We start from the raw sequence: 25720 nt of genomic DNA, 5'->3' as shown, positions 1-25720 counted from the left end.
AACAGGCAACAAGTGCAGTAGGGTGGTGGGGCAGCATGCTAACTGTGAGTCTGAAGACTGAGGTGAAGGTGTCTTTTTCTACGTCTTTGCATAAAATACGTCAGTGGGTCAAAATCAAAGCCAGATCATTTTGATAACTTGATTATTTTGATTTCATCATATCGGATTGACAAACATTCACAGTAGTCACAGTTGCCGATGTCCATCTTGGCAACAACATTCAAATAATGGCTTTTCACAATTAGTTTGCTTTGTTGCTGCAATGCTTATATATGGAGGTGAATTACAAAGCTTTTATTTTGAAGAATTGTGAACTTGGGAAATCCTCATTGCAGATAGACTAGGTAGGATGAAAGTTTTCTTACTTCCCTCTGTACCATAGACTGTTAATAAAAGCTCTGCGCACAACTTCCAGCACACAAACAATAAAAAGTAGAGCTGTGGGTTGTACATCAAGGAATAATCTTTTATAATAATAATTCATATAACCAATTAAACAGCCCATTCAGAACAGGCACTGCACAAGAGTATATAAACAGTTTGAAGACTAAAATCTTAATGAAAATAAATAAATTCAAATGGATCATGCTCCTTAACTAAACCAATCACAGTGCTGGCTCCGTGGACGTCATCCTCTTCGTCGGTGTCAAAGTTTGGGAGGCCCTGGGCCAGCGTGCTGCTCGCTGAGCTGGGGGCGAAGAGAAGAACATTAGCGACCCCCCTTGAATGGTTTGGGGAACTGCAGCCCCAGACTGCTCCATGGACAAGGGGCTTTATTATCCAGAGCTTTATTTTCAATGAGAAGTAAATCACTTCAACAGTTTGAAAGAAGTATAGATCTGCTCAGTTATAACCCCACCACATATTTAGTTGATTTTAACTAATCTGCTTTTTTCTGTGCTGATAAAAGCACAGTTGATATATTAGTATATAATAGTGAAGAGCAATTTAATCCTGTTTTAAGCTCATATTCCCGGTGTTTTTTAAGCCTGCGCCTTGGAGCTGATTCCTCCAGGGGAAGTTCCGGGTGGGCAGAGCCAGAGAGCTGCCCGGTGGTGAGTGCCGCTTTCCCGGTAAACTTCCTCCTCCGTGCGCTGCCACTTCGGAGCTCCAGCCCCCGGCCCTCACTTCCTCCGGAGCCCGCAGCCTGCAGCGGCGGACACACAGCAGCCCGAGCGACGCCCGTTAGAATTAATTCACGGTAAAATAAAATAAAAATCCAACAAACTATTTTTCCTCCTTCGCTTTCCCCTCTCTCTCTCTCTCTCTCTCGGCCGAGGAAACCGTCTCCGTGTCGGGCAACAGATGTTCCCAGTCGCCGCTGCCACCGCCTCGACGAAATCAATGAGTCGTTCGTTTTTTTTTCTCCCTCATCCTGTCGTTCAGTCCCGGATTTTAAACGAAATAAAAATAAACCGGATCTTTTTTGAAACTTTATTAAAGTGATACGTCACAGTGGGTGAGAAAATAACCAGTTATCGTGCAGGGAGGAATGTACAACTTTACTGGTGAGGGGAAGACGGGGCGTCTGTTTGCACAAAGCAGGGGTCTGACATGAACACTGCTATAACAACATGCCTGGTTACCACACTGGAAAAACATCTGCCAAAATGTTTCTAATCAATAGTCTTATGAAATCCTCTCTGGCTGTTTATCTTTATACCAATCTCTGGCAACAGATTCTGCATGTGAATATATAATGTATGATTCATTTGTCCCGAAAGCCTTCTTACTTTTCAGCATGTTTAAGATGCCTGCAGGTAAACAGTTATGTTTATTTTCTCTTTATTTGAAGAGCAGGATTTATTGATTTCCCGATCAGATAATGTCCCGCTTTCACTCGAGAACCGCGCTCACACTCGAATACACCCTGCCTGTGCTGATTCCCTGAGCTTCAGCTCTCCTACTCATTGGGCTCGCACTGCTCAGATTTGTCTTCTGTCGGACGTTTGGAATAAACCCCATGGGAGAGCAAAAGAGGCCTAATGCAAAATCTATATCAGCAATTGATTTCTTTTTATTTTACAAAAAAGTATCATTGTGTGTGTTTTGTTTGAATTGTGTGATAAAAGAATCCAGTCCGAGTGTAGACGGTGTATGGTGAATGGAAGACAGAGTTTTGCCCCCTTGTCTACACCAGTAGAACCAAAATATTGCCAGAGACTGTCTTTCTACTGACTCCCGTCCTGTGCTTCCTCCCCAGATCTGCCATGTCGCCCAGGCTTCCTGTCTATCTCCTCATCACTTTGCCAGTTCTCCTGGCGCAGGGGAGCACCACCAGTTCACCTGGGAAGAGCTCTTCTCCCCCAGCCAGTCCCCCACCCCGCCCGCCTCCTCCCCTGGGCGACCCCAGCTGGGCTCTGGGTCTGCGCCTGTATCAGGCCCTACGCTCTGAGCCCAGCTCAGTGAACACCCTGTTTTCACCTCTGCTTTTAGCCTCCTCACTTGGAGCGCTGGGTGGAGGAGCTGCAGGCTCCACCGCCAACCAGCTCAAAGACCTCCTCAAGACTCCCACCCCCTCCAAGGCCGGAGCCCAGGCAGGGGAGCTTCTGTCCGGGGCGTTGAAGAGCTTCACCAAAGACAACGCGACCGCTTTTCACCTGCGCACGTCCTCAGCCGTGTTTTCCAAGCAAGCCCCTGCGATCAGTCAGGCCTTTGTGAAGGACAGCCAGGCCAAGTTCGGGCTGCAGCATCAGCCACTGGGGAAAGGAGACTCCAAGGCTGACCTGAAGCAGCTCCATGACTGGGCTAAAGATGGGCTTGGGGGCCTGGAGGCAGCTCCTATGGAGGCAGAAATCAAGGCCAAGGCCGGAGCCTTGATACTGGCTAATGCCCTCCACTTTAAAGGTGAGTATTCATAGTGCACACTAGATACACGGGTGGTAGACTTATTTTGGTTTGTAGTTATGCGATTGTGGAAATATGACTGACTGTTTGGTAATGGGAAATGTTTTTAATTAAGAACACATGCAGTGTCCTACCAGGTTGGACCTGCACACACGAGGTAGCAGCATGGCTGCACTGAGAAGAAGCTCAGAAGACTGGTGTGCTCTGTAATTGTACAGTCATTTCAAATGATGCAATGTCTCTGTACTGTAGATGCATGCTGCTTCGGATGAGAAGTCGTAGAATATTAATACGGCGTGCACGTGTTCCATTTTCAGTGTTGGGGCTGCGCACAGAGCCTGGGCGGCAGTTTGCCCACCCCACTGTGTGTGTCAGCGTCCCCACCTGTGTGCAGAGTGCATGCGTGTCTGTGTGCATGCATGGTGGACTCCAGCTGGTGGACACAGCGGATAAAGGATGATTCCGGGGTCCATCACTGAGAGCGCATTCATCTTCCATTGGGGGGTGATGTGTCATCTTAAATAATTGAGTAACAAGTGTCCAGAGTCTCTCCCTCAGTGTCATGCCTAACATCTGTGCGTGGAGCGCTCCAAGTCTGCGGCGGCACAGCTTGGCTCGGATCAGTTCTTTGTGACGGGCTGCCGGGGCCAAAGCTAGTCAATGTTTCGATGTGTGTTCGAAGCTCCATCTGTGATTTAACAGTTGCAGCATAAAACACATCCATCTCGTCATTCTGTAAAAGGATATAGCTGGCTTCATTTCCCTTTTATTAGACTGTTAAATACTGTCAGTAGTTTCACGATGGGGTTTTTTGTTCATAATGAGTCACTGAAATAGCAAATAGCTTGTTTTTCCTTCTCATGAATGCGATGTAATGTTATTTCAGGAATGTAATCGCTCGTCTCTCTCTCGTAGCACGGCTGACGTAGAATCTCATTTTTGCTTGCAGTCGTCTCAAAAAGACGAGGATGTGTTAAACATGTCCCTCTGCTGCACTTGGTCTTTTCTTGTGTGTGCCATTTGTCTCTGTTTTTGTGCTTTTGTCATCGTTTATCGCGCGTCTAATCCACCCTGTGTCTCTCCTTCCCACGTGTGTCTCCCGTTCACATCCTTATCCGGGTCCATCTGCCTCCTTTCCTTCTGTCTCCTGCTGCAGGTGTTTTTTTCTTTTTTTTTATTAGGTGCAAAGAAGGCAAGGCAGCCGAAGTGAAAACAGGTTGCCGACAGACAGAACCCCGCAAATACCATTCCCTGACAGACTATATACATCGATAAGCCATTCAATTAATTTCCTTTGTTTCATGTTCTCACTTCATTACAAAATTAGGTTTCCTGTGATACCACCCTCGTTTTTGCGCAGTAAATATACAAATTAGATTATACGGCAGATTACAGTTTACAAATTAGATTACGTTAAATTGGATTCCTTTTGTTTGGATTCATAATTTGAAAGTGGTCGATAGTTTGCCTCGTGCTCCTACTAGCCGCTTCTGGTTTGTTGTATTTTTTGATTTTATTTGTCTTTGATTTCAGGGTCCTTAGGCGTCTCGTAGCGTGTGATAGTGTAATGGTTTCAGAGTCGCTTCCTTCCTCGCCTGTTTGTTTCATTTAGTTGATTATTCAAGGGAGGGGATTAAAAAAGCTCTTTGCTGACCCTCCTTCCCTGGGCTCAACACAGCATCCAAAGAAAGGGAAGGTCAGGGGCAATTAGTAGTGGAACATGTTTATAGTAGAGCGATGGTAAAAGCAAAGAGGGCTGGGGAGACGGAAAACAGCGCAAGGGAGTCATTTCTGGGTGGGCAGGGGACAAAGAGAGGCAGAGCCAAAGAGACGGCAGAGAAGTAAACAGCGACAACCGAGGGAAGTAAAGAAAGAGAGGGAGGCCTGCTGAGACGGTGAAAGAGATTGACAGACATAGCGGAGCGTTGTAGAAGGCCTACCTTGGGAGTTCCAGTCCACACCAGTTAATTAATTCAGGCTTTGTTCCTGTTTTAGACAAACAAACACTGGAGACGGAAGAAGAAACATAAGATTCTGAACCACAGGAAAAAAGAAAAGTACAGAGAGAGAGAACTCACACACGAGACAACGCCAACAACATGGAGAATGAGGAGAACAACAAGTCCCTTCACATTTAACCTCTATTAATAGCTCGTGGAAGTACTTGTAATGTGACTCCGGAGAAGTGGATGGAGGAGGAGAGGGAGCCGGTCGCTCCCATCGATCCTCCCGCCTGAAGTTTACAGTAAAGCCCTTTTTTCAGACATGACCTGGAGAATTGGCTACTGGGTTTACTGGGCAGTCTGCCTTTCACACATGCACAGCACAGCAGGAGGTTCTCTGCACAGGCCAATTCACAACAGCATCAAATCCTCTGCATTATTCAGGGAGAGAGGTGGAGGAGCCGAGCGCAGCAGACAGAGGCAGGAAGTGATGTAATCGACTCGGCTGTGGAGATCATGTGATTTAAATTGACAACTCACGGACGCTGGTGTCGACTCTTATCAACGCAAACTCTCCGGACATCTTCGTCTGTGTCGTCACTGTTTGCGTCACCGCTTTTTCACGGGAAGATATTTGTTTCCTCTTTTCATTTGTGCGTCTGTTGTGTGTTAGAGGCATCAACCCCCCCCACACCGGCTCATGGTGAATCCAGCGGGGGGATCCCCTGCTGTGCTCTCACATCAAACTCTCCGGGAGTTCCACAGACATTATATGAGGAGGCCAGGGGAGAGAAAGTCTATGGAAAACTGCAGAGCGTCTCATTTGGACACGGAGTAGCTGCTGAGTTCAGTGCATGTCTGAGAGCAGCTTGTGTCTTTCAGTGGTCGATGGACAGCAATGGATTCGTATTTCAAATGATCTCTCTGCCGCAGCACGGTCCTGTTAAGGAGAATAATGTAGTGCAGGCCCATCTCGTGGAGACATGAGAAACACAGAGATCAAATAGAGTCTGGTGAGCTCATCGATTTACCCCCCCCCCCCCCCCGCTGCTTGATTACGACTTCTTCGTATTTACACAGAGACTCCTCATCATCGTGACATCACACGCACAACACGGCTGCCACTTCAGGTAACCCTCAGCCGGTTGTTTTGGGATTCCAGCGCGATCATGTTTCTGGCTCTGATGTTGACAGGAAGCGGAGCGAATGTCTGTGACCTGTGCTGGCGCGCCCGGGACGGAGAATCACATGTCGCTCTGCGCTGACTTCTGATTGGCTGGGGTCCAGCTGAGGCTGGGAGGTTCTTGGGAGAGTCTGGCGCTGGAACAACAAGTAGATCAGTTGATCTGCAGAATCTGATGTGACACCAGTTTTGCTATGGTTCCCCCCCCCCCACCTATCTTTCAAGAGTGTGGTCTTTCAGTTTGAGAGCAGGACTTATTGATTTCACGTTCAGATACTGTCTCTTCATTCGTCATCACTGCAACAGATTAAGCTGATTTACATGTCTGACGGGGGATTTCATGATGTCTTTCATCCAGCACCACTGCAGGTTCGGAGTTTCAGTCTCCTGCTCAGTGATATGACAAGAATACTCAAAACATCCAAGTTCTGAAGCAACATTTTCTCAGGGTTTCCCTAAGAATTTCTCTGGAAGGCCGCGGTGAGTCCTGACTTTTGATTTTGGCCTCCAGCATGTGACATTGCTGATTCTTGAGCTGGATGGATGACCTCTGCTGGAGAAACAGATGTCCCCCTCTGGATAACTGGAATCTTCCCTCAACATCTCATCGTCACAATCATCCAGGTTTAAGCTTCTGTCTGTCCAGTCACTTGGTTTACACCTGCAAAACTAATGACCTTCCCATCAGCCTCGGTGGTGTTCAGTGCTTGTTAGCAGACATGCTGACACGCTAAAGTAAGATGTTGAACGTTGTAAACCTTGTACCTGTTAAGCCTGAACGTGTAAGCATGGGCATTGTCAGCAGTTTAGCATGCTGATGTTGGCATTTAGCCTCACCGAGCTGCTAGCATGGCTGCAATCTGCTGGACCAGTTTTTAATCTGTTGCAAGCTCCCCCATCTTGGTGGTCGTGCAGTACTTCATCCAGAGCACCTTCTTAAAATCGTCCATCAAGCAAATCACCGTCAAATGAGGCAATTTTCTGCTTTACTCTGCCTTACATCATTTTAAATAGAGTATTGTGTCGGACTGTTGTTGTGACCGAACACACAATCTGAAGATGTCACCTTGAGCGCCGGGGGGGGTTCATCATTCCCTGACATTTTATAGACAAATCAATCGTGAATACTTCAGAAAAAAAGAAGAGTGGTCACACTTTGTGTCCAGTGTGAGTTTTTAATGATAAAGCCCGAGCACTTGGTCTCCGGACTTTCAGCAGAGCAAATGAGGCATTAGATTTCTCTTTGACCTCCTTGCACCTGAGCATTGTGTCACGAGTGCATTGCTCCCTTTTGAAAATGATGAATCAATAAAATCATCATCAGCTTGAGCCCCGGCCGGCCCCGGGTGTCATTCAAGAAGTGCAACTCATAATCTGTCGACCTTCTCGCTCCATCCACTGTGTCCTGCTCTATTGAATGGGCCATCAGCTTTGGCTTTGTGTTGTGAGGTTATTACAACAGTAATTCCACTACACACAGACACCCCCCCGCACCCTTAAATGGACAGCTGTCAGGGGGTTAGCGGGGCCAAGAGGGATGTGGGGAGCACTGGAAGGCCTTAAGGATCTCATAACCGGCTGACAGTGGCACTCCAGCTCAGCCACTTTGGGGAGAGAAGACATCTTTTTAATAGGCCGTACATATTGACGATTTATGAGCAGTGTCATCGCGAATTGGGTCCCTATATGTATTTTACGAGCGGGTATTGTTTAAGCTGGTGGCCACCTTCTAACCTCTGCCAATCATTTAGCGTTTACTTACCTCCTGTCTGCGTGGTGCTCCCTGCATTCAGAACGTCTCTGTGCATGTTTGTCTGTTCAGGGCTGTGGGAGAGAGAGTTCAGCGAGGGGAGCACGGATCCTCGAACCTTCCTGGGGAAGAAATACACCAAAGTGGTGATGATGCACAGAGCAGGTAAAAACAAACCCCAACACCCCCCCCCCCCACACTGTCTTTGGCTGCTGTCCTCCTGCCAGCAATTAAATGCAGCGAAAGGGAAAAATGGCTTGAACATCTGTAAGGTCCAATACACTTCCCTCCTATTTATCACTGTGTACCTTATCATTTATTTAACATGCCTTTCATATTTTATGCATTGTCTTAAAACAACAACAAGGCAGAGTGAATTTCTGCCTTGACAGCAATAAAAGACACACCGTGCTTTATTTGATCTTATATTATGAAGTCATTTACAATTCAGGGTAAAGATAATGCCTTAGTGTGATCTCTCCGAGCGCATTAAAAGGCAAGGACACCAAATGGCTGCTTAGCTAAATAGTGTGACCCAGCTTCCGAGAGAACAGCCGTCGAGAACATCTGCTGAACCGGTGACATGATGGCGAAGATTCTCCTTCTCTCCTTGACTCTGCGCCCCGGCTCCTCCTTTGCCCTCTTCTCCAGGTTTGTACCGTCACCATGAAGACATAGGAAACATGGTGCAGGTCCTGGAGGTGCCGCTGCGGGGGGGCAAGGCCAGCATGGTGCTCCTGCTGCCCTTCCACGTCGAGAGTCTGGCTCGGCTGGACAAGCTGCTGACCCTGGAGCTGCTGTCCACGTGGCTGGAGAAGACCAGCGTCACCAGTGTGTCCATCTCTCTGCCCAAGGCCAACATTTCCAGCACGTTCAGTCTGCATGTGAGTACAACAAACGGGTTTTATTGAGGAAGACGAAAATTACATCTGTGGGAAGTTTATGATGTAACCTGAAACTTCACATTCACCCCTCGCACCCTCACACCTAATGACCGTTTGGGAAGCAGGGCTTTCACCACTACTGCATTTTAGTAGTTGTCAACTTCTTCAACCAAATTTTACAGGCGATGTGTTTTATTTAATTAGATATTTTCAGTAATCGGTAAATTAATGGGATTTTTCTTCATGAGAATAAAAGTAAAACTAAAAGCTGGCCTCCCTGGTTACACTGTTCTAACGTCCTTCCCCTTTTCTCAGATAACTGTCTACCCAATATGACAACACATAATGAACACACATAATTACTCATAGCAACTTTAGCTCATTGAACTGGGGTAATCTGCAGAATTAAATACATGTAGTCGACCTCATGAATTACAATTTAACGTAAAATACAACTCACTGTCTTTTATGGTGTGCTGAATATTCTTCTCTAAAACCGTGAGTTGTAAGTATGGAACATTATATTTTTTTATTTTGGCCTTTAGGAAGAATGTAACCTAGATATCACCATTTATTTTTGGTCCAATTTAGTATTTTCTTAGTTTTTCTTCTTGCCAAACAAATGTATTGGCGGGACATTCCCTTTCTCTGCACTTTACTATTAAATATCTTTGTTGCCTCTCAAGGATTTTTATAGTAATATTTCAATATGAGCAAGTTATGTGTGCCATATGGAAAAAGAAGCCAACTTTGCTTTTAATTTTCTGTGAAACCCCTGGTGGGTAGTATTTAGTCTGAATGATTGTGTCAGAGAATTGAGGTTAACAGTATTAGAAGTACTGTCACTACTTTGTGTAAGCTTGTGGTTTTGAGTGTTTTAGTATTCAATCATATCTTATTCTCTTTTCTTTCACCGCACCGAGTTGTGAGTGTGTGTAAGTGTGCATGTGTGTCAGGGTTACACTTTTCTCTTTGAAGGGGGCTCTTTAGAACCAAAGCAGGAGGGTGAGTTGCTCTTTAAATGAGGGGCTGATCTTCTTAGGTTAAGTGTTTGTAATTTTACGTTACACCAGGATACACTCTAGTTCTATATGAATAGTATTTAAATGTTTTACAATCACTGTTGAGTCTATTTCAGGCTAATGCATTCGGATATGCATGTGTACAAAGGCAGGAAGGGTTGTCTGGGTAATAGCCTTGGCTGATGTTGTGTTCTTCAAGTGATGAACTCATCCGTGTTTCCACGGTGGTGGACATGAAAAGGAAAGAACCCAAATATGTATGTGGCTTCTTCATGCTTTCCCAAAATCCTCGGGTGATGATCATGATTCTTCATCTCCACCAAATCCAGCCCACCCTGAATGAGTCCAATTTCCAGCTGCCTTGGCAGGGACGATTCTTGTCTTTCCTTTCTGAGGGAGGTTGCAGAAGTAGTGCTGGATTCTTCTTATGACTTTGTCTTTTGATCCATGTTATCGGAATTTGCCCCGAGCACAGTAGACCTAAGGTGATTTGCTCATACAGTACAATGCAAGGCATGTGCGCCAGAGAGGAGGTCGCTCTGTTTTTCTTTTTTATAACACTGCAGTGCAATTTAAAAGAGTGGATCCCTGCATTCAGCCACACTTGTTGTTTGTTCTCTTAGTTTCTGTTTTTCATTAATTTCCTCTACCCACACACACCGCATCATTTTTCACCTCACCTGATATAGTTTTTCATATCTGAAGTGTGTTCATCATTCTAATTGTTCCTTTGTCGCCTTCATTCTCGTGTTTGTGTTTTCCATGTCTCTCTTCGTCTCGGTTCTTTTCATCTGCTTTGGTCACCTCCTCTTCCTGACATGCGTTTCTTTTTCTTCCCTTTCAAGTTATTTTTTTCTCCATTCATACTTTCTCTCCTCTTCACTTGGCTCTGCTCGTCCTCTCTCTCTCTCTGTCTGTGCTCTGCCTGCATGTTGTGCCGTGTGTCTCCCTCGTCATGTATTCCTCATCTTCCTCCAAATATTCTTCACCCTGCGACCTCTATCTCTTGCTTGCTTTTCTGTCCTCTTCTTCCCCTGACTCATTGGTGCCTTTAGTAACTGAGGCAGTGGCCTGGCTTAGCCTTTCCAGCTCAATGCAGACTCTGACTCAGGTAAGTTCAAATGTCACCCCTTCCCTCTCCTCTCCTCACTTCCTTGAGGTGATAGCTGTACTTACAGCTGCGGACTGCAACAACCTTCAGCAGGGAATCGAACCCTGGCTGCTAAGAGGATAGAAGGGCCTGAGGACGACCACGGCGCGCAGCTCTCTGGTGGGCTCCCGATACCTCCCACAGAACTCTTTTTGCAAGGTCGTGCCCTAGCCCAGGTGGTGGTCCGGATCTCTGCCCCTGTTCCTCCCAGAAGCAGCATGAATCAGGAGAGAGGAGACTGCAGAGAGTTTGGGAAGCGCTGCCGGCCCTGTTTCAATTTAAAAACCCACGGGTTGTGTCTTCGTGTGAACAGGCTGAGAATGGAGACTTAAGGGTAATATGACTCAGTCTCCATGGATAGCAGGATTCCAACTTCTGACCTTATTCAGGATAAGAGCGTTCTATTATGACGTTTACATGAGTTCCTCATAGAAATTCCATCTGTATTCCTGTTCACATGTTACAGAGCATATGGTCCTGTAGGAATCTATACAAATGGGTCTGAATCTCAAAAATCAAAGCTCGAAGTGCTATACCACTTCTGACCAGGCATGTTGATAAGTGGCAGCAAACAGCCACAGATCACTGGCTGCCTCTGCGGCTGATATGTAATGATTTTTGACTTGCAGTGTTTTAAATATATATTGTAAGGCAGGATCTTGATACACATGAGGCATGTGTTGTCAAGCAGTTGGTAACCGCTATACAAAGACTGATGTGTATGTGTTTACGTCAGAGTAACTGTGTCAGCTGGCGGCGGCGGGATATGAAGCCTCGCCTCCTTGGAGACTGCCGCCTTAATCCAGCGCCTCCACCACTCAGCCACACAACCAGTAAAGCTATGATTTGAGCAGTAATAATTCTGGATCTGGACAAATGAAGAAGGCTATATTACTTTCAGTTTCCCAGTAACACCTCATTTGGTCACTATGCCATAACAAAAACAGATAACCCCCTGAATAACTGTTACATTAACATGGAAAGCAATATTTTTGAATTATTGACCTTATACATTGAATAGTTAACTATTAAGATGATTACATGAGATAAACCAGGCAGACAGGCAGCAGGTTAGTGGCTGCTGATGCTAATGCGAGTGCATGGGGGTTGTTCGGGTTCACACAGGCCAAACCGACGGCTGTGTCAGGCTGCTGACTGGGAGATCAGAGAGTTGTCAGGCCGGTGGAAGAGCACGTATCTGACCAGGCCACAGGGTCCGCAGCGCAGGCAAGGGCACAGAGAGAATCACACCAGATCAGTCTGCTGATGGGGGGGCAGAGTGCAGAGAGTTAACCTTTTTTTCATTTCCAGTTGCCATAGAATGTACTTACTAAAGATTTCAGGTCTCCCTTTTTTAAGAGCCTATTATTCATGGGCTACATGAGATAGGACGTAAAACTTTGGTGGAACTACAGAAACACTTGTGATCTGACGGGGGTGTTTACAGAGTGGAGGTTCCTCCCTCATAAACAATCCCTGGCGGAGTTCAGACACCTGCCTACAGCACACAAACCTGACCTGAATCCAGTTTTAATTTTAGTCTCTTATCAAGTTGCTTTTCCAGAATGAATGTAAATTCACCCTCCAAGGTCACTTTGATGCAATTTAAACGGGCAACAGAGATGTTCAGCGACAGCTCCAAATTAAAAGCTGCTCCATTTATGTTTTTGATGATGGATGACAGAAATGACTGAAACAAGATTTGTTAGCTCATTCCCATACGCAAGCAAAGTGGTCACACCGAGGAGCTATAGTTGTAATCAAGTTAAGGAGGCTGAGGTGAACGTAACACGGTTAACAAAGAATTGAAATTCAAGGCCATATACTTTTAGATTAGATTTAAACTTTATTGTCATTGCACAGCACAAGTACATATACAACGAAATGCATTTAAGCATCTAACCAGAAGTGCAAAAAAAAAGGCATTAAAAGTGCAGAGTATTGTGCAAAGTGGAATATGTAAATACTACATATACTGAAGTATTCCCAAACTCTTGGAGGACAAAAGCTCAACCTGGAGCTCAGCAAATCTGTCCCAGCGACAACATTTCTGAGTGTTAGCGCAGAGTTTGAGCACAAGCGGGGGCTATTCGAGTGTGAGTGCAGGATTTTGAGTGAAAGCATTCCAAAATTGAATCTGAAAGACCAAACTTAAGTGGAGATAAGAACAAAATTAAGCTGGGCTCATCTTCAGTGCTCACAGTTACTCATTCTGAATCCATGCAGTGCAGATGATAGCTGGATTGTTTTTGCAGAATGTGTCTATTCACCCTAAATTGCCTGTGCACTGCACGGCAGCTACTTGTGACTTGTTGCACACACCGACTGCTATGTGGAGAGTGTCTTTGTGCATGTTAATGTGTCCGCTCTTCTTCTCCATTGTCTCTCTGTATGATGAGGTTGACTCCTACAACCTTGGGATTAGCATAATTTTTTTGCATCGAGTTAAAACATTTTCAGATGGCACGGATGCATCTTCACCTCGGCTCCCACGGCCCAGAGGGAACACACAACTCTTTGAATCCTCTTGTATCTTCCCACTGACTTTGTACAAAGTCGCTCCGCTTCTCAAATTTGCTTTGTGCTCAGCCTGAACACACACTTAGAGGGATACAGTAGTCGCTGGTACAACAGTTGTGGATGACTGAGAAAGAAAGACGAAGAGAGAGAGAGAGAGAGTGAGAGAGAGGGGTTAGTTGAACCTGACAGATACAGAGGGCATGCAAGAAAAACCCATTTCCCCAGGGCATGCTACGCTGACTGGAACGTATTACCATGTCCTCTTTAGATGTACATTGTAACCTCATCATGGACTGATGAAATCCACTTTGGCCTCTTTCTCGTTCAACAATCCTCTCTGCAGAGTTGTGCTGCCATGTTATTTGGGTAGCTTTACCCTGAAGAGCCAACGTTTGACATGAACATTGTCAGGACTCTCTGGGGAGGAGGCTGTAATCTACGACTAAAGCTTGAAACAACTGCTTTTGATGTGACTGTGACTTTTCCGGTGAAAGGGAAACCATTCTGTTGCATGAATCCTTTTATCTCTGCAAGAGTCTGAACAACTCACTCTTGTAAATACCCAAAAGAAGCTCTATGCTGCTCTCATTATTCACATAATTATGGATAAACACTTAAATGTTTTGACGTCCGATAACGTCCTCTGACTCCTCACTCAGTTTGCCCTCTCAAGAAACATAAGTGCATTTGAGGAATCATTACGAGAGGGCTCAAGCTCTGAACAAACCCTCGGCCCGATCCAGTCTCATTTCATTTGTCACTCCAGCCCCTCTGGCCGGTGATAGCCAGCCATGTCTCCTCTGACGACCATTTTTTCCAATTGGGTCGGGCAAATAATTGCTTGTCGCCGTGCGTTAATACTGTTTACTGCGCTATCTGTCAGGACCTCGGCCCACCATGGACTCCTGAGACTAGAGGGCAGCATCTGGACAAACAGAGGATCATGGCAGTGCGTGTGTGCGTGTCAACTGTAACACTCATGTCCTCTCTGCGAGGCAAATGAGATCAAACCAAATCACGCACCTCTCCGTCACGTTGCACGGATTTGCCACATCCAAATGCAGCTATTCCCTCCTTCACCTCTGTCCCCTCTCTCTCTCCGTCATATCAGGCCCAGCGATCTAATTCCCTTTTTGTAGGTCTCACATGTGCCTCTAATACGCCATCACTCAGCAGCCGTACCTTGGCACCGCCGACCTAAATAGGAGTGACACTCGGCGGGGCGGGTGAACTGGAGAGGTGGAGGAGGACGAGGGGGGGGTCAATGATTGCTCGGGGACATGGTGGAAAGTGTCACAGGGAACTATAAATACCTGCAGAACTCTACCTTTTTTCCCTCCGTCTGTCTGCCTATTTGTGGTGTTCTCCTCTGTTGAAGGGCACACCGAGATGGAGAGCCCTCTAACTAACCTGGTCCGGGGGTTACCGAATAAACCCCCCCCTCACCGCTCTCTCCCTCCCTCTCTCTCTCTCTCTCTCTCTCTCTCTCTGATCCAGTGCTGACCAGGCCACACACACACATCCAGACTAATGGCCGAGCTTGAGCTCCATCCTGGCGGTATCTCCAGTCGCTGACTAAGACATATGAGTGTGCACCGGAGAGCTCACTCAATCATGGCTAATGAGGTCAAAAGGCCATCAAATATTTACAAGAGCACACTCGGCAGTGTACAGGGGCGGCTGCAGCAGCCCTGCATCACATGAAATGATCAGATGCATTTCATGGTCATTTGTGAAATATATTCTCGCTAACAGCTCAGGCTTTTTTTCCCTCCTTTTTATGTTTGTGGTAAAATGTCCTTGTGGGATAAAAACCCAGCTCACATATGTAAGCAAGTGAATGGGTTGCCGAGTCTATTGACCGTGCTAAAGAGGTGAAAGCCCATGTAAATAAGATACCAGCCGGAGTGTTGCTGATGAGGCTCCATAAAGAGATGGAGATGCTTTGAAGCCTTAAGAGCCGATGTGGAGAGAGAGAAAGAGATGTGTGTTTTTTCTTCTCTTTGTTAAGCCTGTATTGAATGGGTTTGTGAAAGGGAGCTCTGATGATGCCAGTGCCAAATACTGCACGCTCGAAACCACCCACACACGATGTTAGGGGGCAGTATTGAATTCGGCGGATCATGACTGGGGTTGTTTAATTTGTCAACGGCTTAGAAGAACCATTTTGTGGCTTGTATTGGGAGGGGATGGGGACTGTAGGTGGGAGGGAGATTTTACCTCTTACCGTTACTGTTGGACAGTTTTAGCTTGTGTTTTGTCGGGATTCGAGCGTCACAGCAAGTTGGACCAAGTTTGCTATAGGTTGTTTAACTTGTGCCAGAGGATTCAATCATACAGTGTTCAGCATTTAAAGTTGCCCTTTAAAAAATATCTAACTTTTGTGATAAACATCTGCATCTGCATTGAATCAGTAACCTTTTTTTCCACTGGTCAAAAACCCACTAACACCCACTGTTAGTGCATTTGTCTGCAATGGAAACGGATTCTATCGGCGTTCACTCCCGGGTCCAATCCACAGTGATGACCCCCCCCCTCCCCCCCCCCCCCCCCTCCCGTGGGGACGTACAGGGGTACTCCATGCCTGAAGTGACCCGGGGCATCAAAGAAAACTTGTCGTCCCAGGCGAGACAGGGTTGAAAGTTAAAATCCGAAAGAGCAGTTTCCCCCTGTTTTTCATTGGGGTTAAATTGAATCATTTGTGTCCTGATGCAGCTCAATATATTTCATTGAAACTCCTTTTGATTCTGGCCTCCAACAAAGTGTTTGTTTGTTGATTAGCAACACATTGTGAAAAGATGTGTTATGATTCAGGGAAGACCTCATTAAGTCGTGGTCCAGATCTGGATATGGGAGCCGAGCCAGGATCTTTTTTTCAGATTTTGTTTTATTTCTTCCAATTTCCCAGAGAATAATAATTCATGTTCTTTATCAGACATATTTAAGGAACTGATGTCTTTGAGTACTTGCGGCTTGATGGAATTTAAGAGGACTGTTGACTCTTCAGCCTTTGCAGAGCAATGCACTGTACTGATTGCTTTTCTAGTTAAAACTGAAATTTTAGCCTCTTGAACCACATTACAGCCCGTAAGTGTTGAGTGATATTTTCAAATTAGAGATAAAACAATTTATTGAATAATCAGTTATCCACTCAACACTTAAGTTTGTTGAAATTTTATTCTCAGCTTCTCAACTATGAATGCTCTACATTTTTCACGACTGAATAAGATTTTGGATTTGTACTTTTGGTTCTTTGAGCTCTCAAAGCTCATTTCTTTTGGACAGTTTAAAACTTTTAAGAGAAATGAATTCAGGAATGAATCTTTATATTAATTAATAATGAAAATGGGGTTGCCAGTCTCAGTTACTCCTCGGAGACGGAGCTGTGACATGTCCACATGTGACCGGCTGCCCCCACGTACGCCTTTAAAAGCCCCCACAGTTCAACAAGCCACTTAGTGAGCTCAACCATCAAGCTGAAATAATGTGATGCAGAGTGCTGCACGCCTCGGGGTTGATGCCATCCTTCCTCAGGTCTGGTTAGATTGCACTGCTGTAGGCCAAGTAAGCTACACTCTCACACACACACCCACACACACACAGAGGAAACCACCGGCTGACAATGCCTGTGGCTCCCACTCTCAGACAAATAGCTCATTGATGCTGTGTGTGAGGCATCGGCAAAGTCGGCCCAGTGCTGTTCCATCTAAGATTCATGCGGTGCTTCAGAGAGAAAGGGCAGCCAAAGAGCACCTCCCCGAGGTTTCTCTTTCCACATAATGCAGTGCCACACCTCTGCAGTGCACTAGTCCTTCCTGGGCTTCTCTAACACCCCTGGCCCGTTTCCCGGCACGCTGCCACGGGGTCCCTTCATTTTTAAACACTTTACAGCTTAAAAGATATAATTAAACAAATGCTTTCGCCTCCTCATGCATAGCGGGTGATCCAGAGAGGAAGGCTGGGTCACGTGGGGGTTGGTTGTTGGTTTTTCATATGCATCACGGTGGCACATGCAACACTGCAGACCAAATGAACCCGAATGAAAACAGATGGACGTGTTCTCAGACTTGTATTCTGGAAAACCTAAGAGTTTGTCTTTCACATATGAAGAGGGCAACAGGAAATTGTCTGGATCCGGTGAACGCTCAGGCGGGGGGGGGCGACAGCCGGGTAGAGCATGCAGGAGGCAGGACACGATGCATAATGTCCGCTCTGGAAATCATGTGTTTTTGTTTACGGCATATCAACAACACGGTCGGCTGTTATTACCAAGAGCTCATGGGTCTGGTTGTCTTTCCAGTTTGACATCTTTGTCTGGGTCGTCTGCGTGTACGGCACCTCCTTTTAATTTAAATTTTTTTCAGTTTTACATTTGTCACGTGTATGAAATGCTATGAGCACGCCCGTTTTGAAGTTGTTGAAAAAGTCTTGAGCAACTGACGCAGACATTTACATTCTCACAACAGCCCCTCACCTCAGTGTATGACTGAAAGCGGCTATATAATAGAGAAATAGAAAAGGCTTATTTTTTGTCTTTAACCATTTGAGGAACCGGTAAGTTTAAGCCTGTCTCTGTTTCCTCTTCAGATAAGGAGCGAGAAACCTTGAAAACCACCGCCGGCGGTGACGGAGAGGTCGAGAGAGAGCGGCGTATAGCGAGGCGCGTTGGCCTGTCGAAGAAAGAGAAGGATGGGGGCGTGAGGGAAAAAGACAGAGTTAGGAGCGAAAAAAGCGAGTGAGCGTGTGCGAGAGAGATGAGATAAAATAAAGGCACGTGGGGCTGATGAAGGATGGGGATGCCAGGCGAGTGGCAGAGCGGCAGTGGGAGACAGTGATGCAGTGGTAGCAGGTGGAAGAAGAGTGGAGGAATAATGGATGAGGACAATAGAAGTGCATTAGAGCAGGAGGTGGCGTGTGTGGGGAGAGGGGAGGGGGCGCTGCGTGGAAACATTAGAATGGGAGTGACAGATGCCTACAACTGTATATACATCTACTTATATCATGTTTGGCTGTAAGCCGACATGATCCAGTTCAACTTCCTCTTGCATGCACAAGCGCAAAAGCGGACGTTCCACAGGGATTATTACAATTGTCCATTAGCAGAAACCCAAAAGTCAGGCGAGGCAGCACCCAGACGACTCATCCGAATGATTTAGTGTTCTTTCTCCTGCCGTCGGAAGATATCTCCTTTTAAAAAAAGTCTAATCAGCTCAAGTTTGGACAGCGCTACAGTAGAAAACAATATTGTCACCCGCTCGTCTGTCTCCGTGGCCTCCTGCAGATCCACACACGAGCCGGCACACGCTCTCCTCTGGCCCCGGGAGAAGCCTGTCACTGTGAGAGGCCCTCTTGCCACGGGAGGATAAACTACCTGTCATGACGACGCCTTCCCGCGGAATTCATATCAGGCAAAACAAAGGGGGGGGTGGGGGGTGGGGGGGTGCTGAGGTCATGGGGCATCACTCTTAAATTATTCATCCTCTGCTTCCTCCTTCCGTCTCCTCTCCGCCTGTCGCCCACTTTGTTCTGCCAGCTCGCAGCAAGGGCAACTCTCAGCCCCCCCCCCCCCCCCCCCCCTTCTGTGATTCCTGCCATAGAAAGTAAATAAACATGGTGGGGGATAAACTCCCCTCCCTAAAAAGTTAATGATTGCCTGTTTGAGGGGGTGTGCGCTTATGTTTACGTTAATCATGTGGCGAGGTCCCGGAAGGCCAGAGCATGTCTCACACTTTTTGAACACCACAGCATCATGACATTTTGAAATGTGCCTTTCCTCCATTGGGTTGTTTGGTCTCTTTGTGTGCATAATTGACCGGTGCTCCAGCAGTTGTGCGTTTGCATACGCTTACGGGACAGCCTCAAGAACCGGGAGATTCCCCATTAGCCCTCTAAATTCCTCCCCTCTCTTTTTTTTCTGTTCCAGAAACCTCTGCTCGCTCTGGGCTTGACCGACGCCTGGGACCAGAAGGTGGCCGATTTCTCCGGCATGTCCGCCAAGAGCAAAGGGAAGCTTCATCTGGGCGGGGTCCTCCACTGGGCGTCCCTGGAGCTGGCTGCTCAGGCCGGGACAGGGGAAGCAGATCTAGAGGAGGAGATTGTAAAAAAGCCCAAGATGTTCTACGCCGATCACCCCTTCATCCTCTTCGTTCGAGACAACGCTACCGGAGCCCTGCTGCTGATGGGAGCTCTGGATCACGCAGACGGGGAGGCCCTCCATGATGAACTGTAGCGCCCTCTACCATCTTTCCCTTTCACTGTTTTAAAAATCTCCCTCACAAACTTTCTTCGTCAAGACATTGCCCTTCACCATGGCACAGTATCACATCAAACTACGTCTGTCTGTCATACACTGACACTGCATAGTCTGGAACTTACTGACTGACACTGACACTGACACTGACATTGCCATACCTGACGCCTACTGACACAGTTTCACACACACACACACACACACACACACACACACACGGAGTGACACCTACATGGCATACATAAATGACAAATCTGTGTAAGACAATACGAAAGTTGACAGTTGCAGCAAAAACACTAACTTTGAGAGACGGGTTGCTTTTTCTCTCACATGCACACACACACACACTCTCAATGATCAAGCCTACACAAAAGACAAGAGTGCACTGACAAACACCAACATGCTGACAAGCGAAAGTGGCTGCACTGACACGACACTCACAGCAGCAGCTTTTTTAGCGGACACAAGCTCACACTGACACCAGGACAGGTGAGAGTGTGTGTATGTGCTGTGTCTGTGTGTCTGTGTGTCTGTGTGTGTGTGTGTTTGTGTGTGCGTGGTGACCAGCATGTTAAGGACGCCCATGCAGCCTGTCTCAGAGCTGGCAGGGACCTGTGGCGGGGTCTCCTGGGCAAGATCTGAGGAAGACTGATGGATCGGCCAAGTGCTTATTGATGAGCCAGCTTAATGCTAATGGCCGTAATGAGTCAGGACGCGTGTCCACAACACGGAGAGGACAGGGAACCTTTTAATCTCTTAATACCAGCGGAGATCAATTTCACCGCGATGCCGTTGGAAACAAACATGACTGACATCGCTTGACTTAAATGTAACGGCTTAATATTTAGGACGATTACATCAGAGGTATTGATTGTCGCTTGTGTTTTTGTCCTTTATATCGAGCTCCATGATGGATGGAGGAGTGAGTCGACTGAACAGTGTGCAAAACGATTTTTAAAAAATATTCTAAAGATACATATTCCTGGGCGGGTTTCTCCTGGCTTCTATTCTTTTCACTTCACCTTCACTTTATTCATCAATGTCTCCGCTGATCTCGATACAAACCGATCAATCAATGCTGTGCTATTAGTTTATAATACACGAGGCGCTGCCACAGCTCCATCTTTCGTGACAGCACTTTCTTTTTCCTTTTTTTTCTTGTGGGTTACTTTTCCCCCTGAACTAAATTGGCTGACATTGAGCCTCAAGGGTGTATGGAAGCAGATTTAAAGCCCTGAACCAGCGTCATTTATTGGATTTTAAGGGCAACACATGATAGACTCACAGTGCCTGGAAAGTGCAGCAGCAACTTTGTCACCTCGCTCACCCAAGGCTTCCAAACAAGCAAAGGTAGGATGTGTTCCTACTGTTTCTAGTGGTTAATGAGAAGTAAAACAGAAAAAGGAATTAGTCTTTTTTCTATCCCTCTTGAAACAGTGTTACCTTGGCTGTCCATGTGTTTTTCTTCTCTATGTGGGACAGAAGTGGTGCGCTGAAGGTAAAATGGAGACGTGTGCTCCATCAGCCCTGTTATAGAGCTAACTAACACAGTCTAGACACACAGCTGGTGTGTCACACAGTAGCTTTGTTCCTAATTTAGCCCTCTGCACAGGTCTGCTCGGCAACAGCGTGTGTTGTGCATGTGTGTCGGCGTGTGCGTTCGTGTGCGACTAAAGCTCCTACGCTGACCTCTCCGGAGCGGCCTCCTGTGCAGCAGAGGCTTGTAAAGGGCGCCATGCTGCAGGTCTCCCCCTACGCCGAGCAGAGCCCAGGCCAGACAAGCCGATGATGGAGCCGGGGCCGTCCGCTGTGAGCACATCAATCCAGCTCGTCCCGACACCAGCCCCCCCGCTGCCTCCCCTTCACATTGTGTTCAGTCCAGAACACTGATCAGCACACGCACGCCCACATCCGCTCGCAGGAAGCCAGACAGAACCTGACAAGGAGATCGCGAGCCAGCCACCTCTGTGATGTGGAGCAGCTGCATGTGCAGTGTACCCGACAACGTGGGGTAAATAACACAACAATGTGTGTTATCTTTTTCTCAGAGGATGAGAACTTTCTCTGCACAAATGGCGAGTTTGCCAGATGATTGTTTGACAAGTTTGGGAAAGGGTTTCTTTTTAATACGCACTAAAACTTTAACATATAGTTTAAAATAAAATAGACTAAATTGATCCCGCACTGGGGAATTTCACTTGCTGCAGCAGCCCATGGTCAGTTGGACCACGTGAAAGTGTAAAAAATAGACTTACAAAGGCATTTAAATCAAATAATCTAAAAACTAGAATATATACATAATATACAGCTTTTACTACAAAGTGAAATTTGTAGAGAGTTTTACTTCAGTAAAGTGTAGTGACAGGATGTTTGGGCGAAGATGTAAACTGAACTTGTGCATAATATGAGGAGATATTGAAATAAATGTATACATTTGTTCACATACTGACGGTTGAAAGGAAGTTATGGTACATAGTATGAATATGAGTATAAAATACAGTGTGCTGTAAATTCAGCATTGTATTCTAAATAGAATACTATATATAGTGCAGTATAAACGGGTAAATTTCCCAATAGGAGGCATACATTTAGGAATAATAGAATGGGTATACGTTCTACAGATATAAACTCAATTATTGTGTACAAGGACACTACTGTGCCAAATTACTTTTTAATCAAAATAGTGCAAGTAATGGTGAGAAGATGTGATATGTAAACAATGAAGCATTCATTTTACATTCTGAATAGTGTTGTGGAGCTTTCTAATTTGCAGCCATTGTTCAGAGCGGTACGGTGCTAACTCACTGCCTAAGTCTTTAGAACTCATGTGATCAGCGTTAAAATAAACACCAACCTTGTATTGGAGGCAAGTTTCTCTGGTTCTTAATGTGTTTCTTTCAGAGGAACACAAGGCTGTTTATTAGATTTCTTAATTGTGAATTGCAGTAGAGGAAATGGGTTTTCTCGGTGATAGAATTTTTGAAAATCAATTAATTACGATAAATAACCAAAGTAGCAAGACTACAGGTTTAAGAATATAGTTATCCACAATAATACATTTAATTTGTTTTCACAGGAAGTGACACAGTGTCACCACAATTCATTACTTTATAAGCGGGAAGTTGTACTCACTGTGCTTTTGGAGAATGCCTTTTTTTATATATTTTTGTGTATTTGGGTTTTTCAGTAGACTGTGTCTGGAAGTGCTCTTTGGCAACAGCCGGCAATAATATTTTGAAAAGGTAATTGAGGTGAAATGTTCTATATGAGCTGCGAGGACCAGCAGAGCTTCTCCTCAGCCTCTCGCAGGAAAAAAAGGTGTGAAGGAAATTTTAGGTTTCATCTCTGTTTTCAGTGAAAAGATGCTGCTGAACCTCGCCGTCCTCTCTGCCGCTCTCCGTGGTCGGTTCAACCGCCGGACACACTGAGCGGCTGAAAAGAGTGCGAGGCAGCAAAAGAGCACTCGGGGCAGGGTCATCCCGGTTGCACTGCAGCACCTCCAGAGGAAATGATAAAAGTGGCTGTGCTCAACCTGGGGGTCAACCTGCTGATGGGGCCGCTCCAGGGGCCCCGCCGTTCTCACCCTGATCTTTTTTAAGCTTGTTCAAATAGTAAGAAACGGCCGCGTCATACATGAAGCACAGCAGCGTGTCATGCTTGTGTTCGACCACAGGGAGCACTTCACTGACCAACTGATGAAGCCACATGAACACCCGGTCTTCTCCACGCCGCTTTCACTCAAACCAACAAGGAGAACAGACGAGGAGCATTTGACTCGATTTTAATGGAGATGCACTTCCCCAGCTATTTAAATAACAAAATGGCCTTCAGACATAAATTTAACTAACAAGTGTTTACATGGCTGTAGCAGGAGTTCGCATCGGGCTATATCTCACAAGGCTGCGATGTGCTTCCCTGGGACTGCTGATGACTCGGCAGCTAATTAGCTAATTAAAACAAACCACGTTAATTTTGCATGACTGTATAATTTTAGGCAAATATGTAGCGCTGAATTTAGAGCCTTGCATAAAAAGATAAGATATAGGAAAAGTAAACCAGTGCTGAGTGAGAGAGCGTTAGCATTGACTTAATGAGCATTGCCTGAAAAAGAAGGTTTACATAAACAGCCTAAAATAATGATGGTCTTACAATGTAAACACTATCAATCTCAGATGACATTTTTATTAACTAATAAAAAATGAAGCGCAGTCATAATCTACCAATAACAAACCTGTGTGCCGGAGCCACAACGTGAGAATACTGAACTATTATACAGAATTTTTCTTTGCTTTATTATTTAGCATGTGAAGTTCTTATTTTTCTTTTTGTTGAAAACAAATTATAGAGTTAAATGAAGTATAAAAAGATTAAAATCCCACCCTAAACGAGTTGAAATCAAGCAAAACTATATATTTCAAACAAATTTAACAAATTTCTACAGTTCTTTGCTTTACTATTCTTCCATCCATGTAATGTTTTAATATTGTGTCTGATTTCTATTTTGTGTTATTGTTCGCGTGGTTTCTTTTTCGTCCATGTGCATTTGTGAACATAGCATATCCTATACAAAATGAAAAGTGTCCAAATAAAGAGACTACAAACATTGTGATTTTTGTCATAAGAAATATATTTCTTATTTTTTTCCTGAAATAATTATTGAACCCGTCAATTTCTTCTCAAAATCTGAATGTAGAAAACATTTGATTTACAGGAAAAATCCAAAGTATTAAGTTGGTAACACAACATGTTATAAAAAGCCCATGATCTGTGTTTTCATCTTCGAGAAAAACTCAAAGGGCCTCTGAGCTCAAACCAGTGTGTGTGTGTTTGTCCCCTCTGGGCTACTGTACAAACATGCTGGGGCAATATGGCGGACTCCATCGACTCAGGAGCTCCTGGAATGAAGACATGAAGCTCTCACTCAAAGGTAACACAACGATAATCATTTTCACTTTATCATAACTACTGAAAAGATCATTATGAACATCACATTTAACGTTTCCCACTCAGAATCAGACAGTTGGTTTAGAAATGTCCATTTCAAAGACATGACGCTAACATTTCATGCTGAAACTGTGTTAGGTGCTAGGCAGACATTTTGGCTCCTGGTGCACAGGTGTAACTAATTGAAATATTGATTATGCCAATTAAAATAATACCCAGCATGCACTGCTACACCTTTTAATAGCGGCCATTTTGTGTCACTGTAAGAAAGGCTCCTGTGTAGTGATAATAATCTTCTGTGGGGGTGTGCCACTAGCAGGGAGTTGGTATTTAGCATGCTAGCTAACTCGGACACTTCCCTTTAGCTTCCTTGCTAGCTTCATCTGTGCTGCGGAAAGTGAAAGTCCCTGCTGGTAGAAGTGCAGCCATTGTTACTGTGTCAGTGCAGCTGCCGGTTAAACATCCAAGAGAAGGTAATGTAGAGGGGCTGCTGCAGAAAGTTCTTCCTCCATGTTGTTAACTTCAAAGAGGAGGTCAATATTTAACTCAATTCAATTTTATTTGTACCATGGCACACTAATGAGAGAGATATTTATAGCTGTAATGATGTTATTCATGATAGCACCTCCAGTTAGATAATATTAATATACGCAATAATAATAAGTTTAGAAAGTGCTTCACAAAAAATGAATGAACCAAAATTAAAGTTTCAATTTTAGGGGGCAAATCATAACATATTATGGTGGAGAATTTAAAATGTTTAAAGAAACCCACCAGTTCCCACTATGAGCAGCACTGTGGAGAGAACAAACTCCCTCTTTAACTGGAAGGAACCTCCGGCTGGTTGTTATAATGAAAATAATCATTTTCAGTTGTACATCAGGTGTTTCGGCCTTTTAATAGCCAGCAGTGTCAGATCTGGACCCTGTAGCTCTATGAGAGAGAGAGATCAACTTTATAGAGAGAGAGAGAAAACCCCCACAAAGTTAGTGATTAATGTGATATTAAATACGTGGGGAGAGAGAGAGAGGTCGTGCTCAGTGCATGATGGGAGTTCCCCCACCAGTCTAGGCATGGAGCAGCATAACTTAGGGATGGGACTAAAACAAGAACCTGTGTTTGGTATAACTCTTTTCACACATATACAGTGGCTAACGTTACTTATCTTGGATTGAGCAGCGTCAACACATTTCTCATGGTTAATACAATTTGCTCCATTATGTTTGC

The 25720-nt window shown here is 45.3% G+C and overlaps 1 protein-coding gene and 1 long non-coding RNA gene across 2 annotated transcripts; one reads left to right on the top strand and one right to left on the bottom strand.

Moving 5' to 3' along the window:
- Positions 1-191: 191 nt before the first annotated feature.
- On the bottom strand, positions 192-4941 carry LOC128430430 (uncharacterized). The gene is made up of 3 exons (XR_008334022.1): positions 4926-4941; positions 4788-4853; positions 192-688 (listed from the first exon to the last, which is right to left on the bottom strand). It is a non-coding gene; the product is annotated as an uncharacterized LOC128430430 (long non-coding RNA).
- serpinh2 (serine (or cysteine) peptidase inhibitor, clade H, member 2) lies at positions 896-24155 on the top strand. The gene is made up of 5 exons (XM_053416477.1): positions 896-1201; positions 2204-2847; positions 7796-7888; positions 8375-8607; positions 19223-24155. The coding sequence occupies exons 2-5, from the start codon at positions 2211-2213 to the stop codon at positions 19526-19528; spliced, it is 1269 nt and encodes a 422-aa protein (XP_053272452.1). The 5' UTR covers positions 896-1201; positions 2204-2210; the 3' UTR covers positions 19529-24155.
- Positions 24156-25720: the final 1565 nt, after the last annotated feature.

The sequence above is a fragment of the Pleuronectes platessa genome, chromosome 23 (assembly GCF_947347685.1).
Source record: "Pleuronectes platessa chromosome 23, fPlePla1.1, whole genome shotgun sequence".
NCBI lineage: Eukaryota > Metazoa > Chordata > Actinopteri > Pleuronectiformes > Pleuronectidae > Pleuronectes > Pleuronectes platessa.
Note: the sequence above shows the minus strand (reverse complement) of the source record. Positions and strands in the feature narration are given on the sequence as shown.

Coding starts and splice junctions, on each gene's coding strand:
- serpinh2 (XM_053416477.1), top strand. CDS start 2,211: ATGTCGCCCAGGCTTCCTGTCTATCTCCTCATCACTTTGCCAGTTCTC. Junction 2,848..7,795: donor TAATGCCCTCCACTTTAAAG/GTGAGTATTCAT, acceptor TTGTCTGTTCAG/GGCTGTGGGAGAGAGAGTTC. Junction 7,889..8,374: donor GGTGATGATGCACAGAGCAG/GTAAAAACAAAC, acceptor CCTCTTCTCCAG/GTTTGTACCGTCACCATGAA.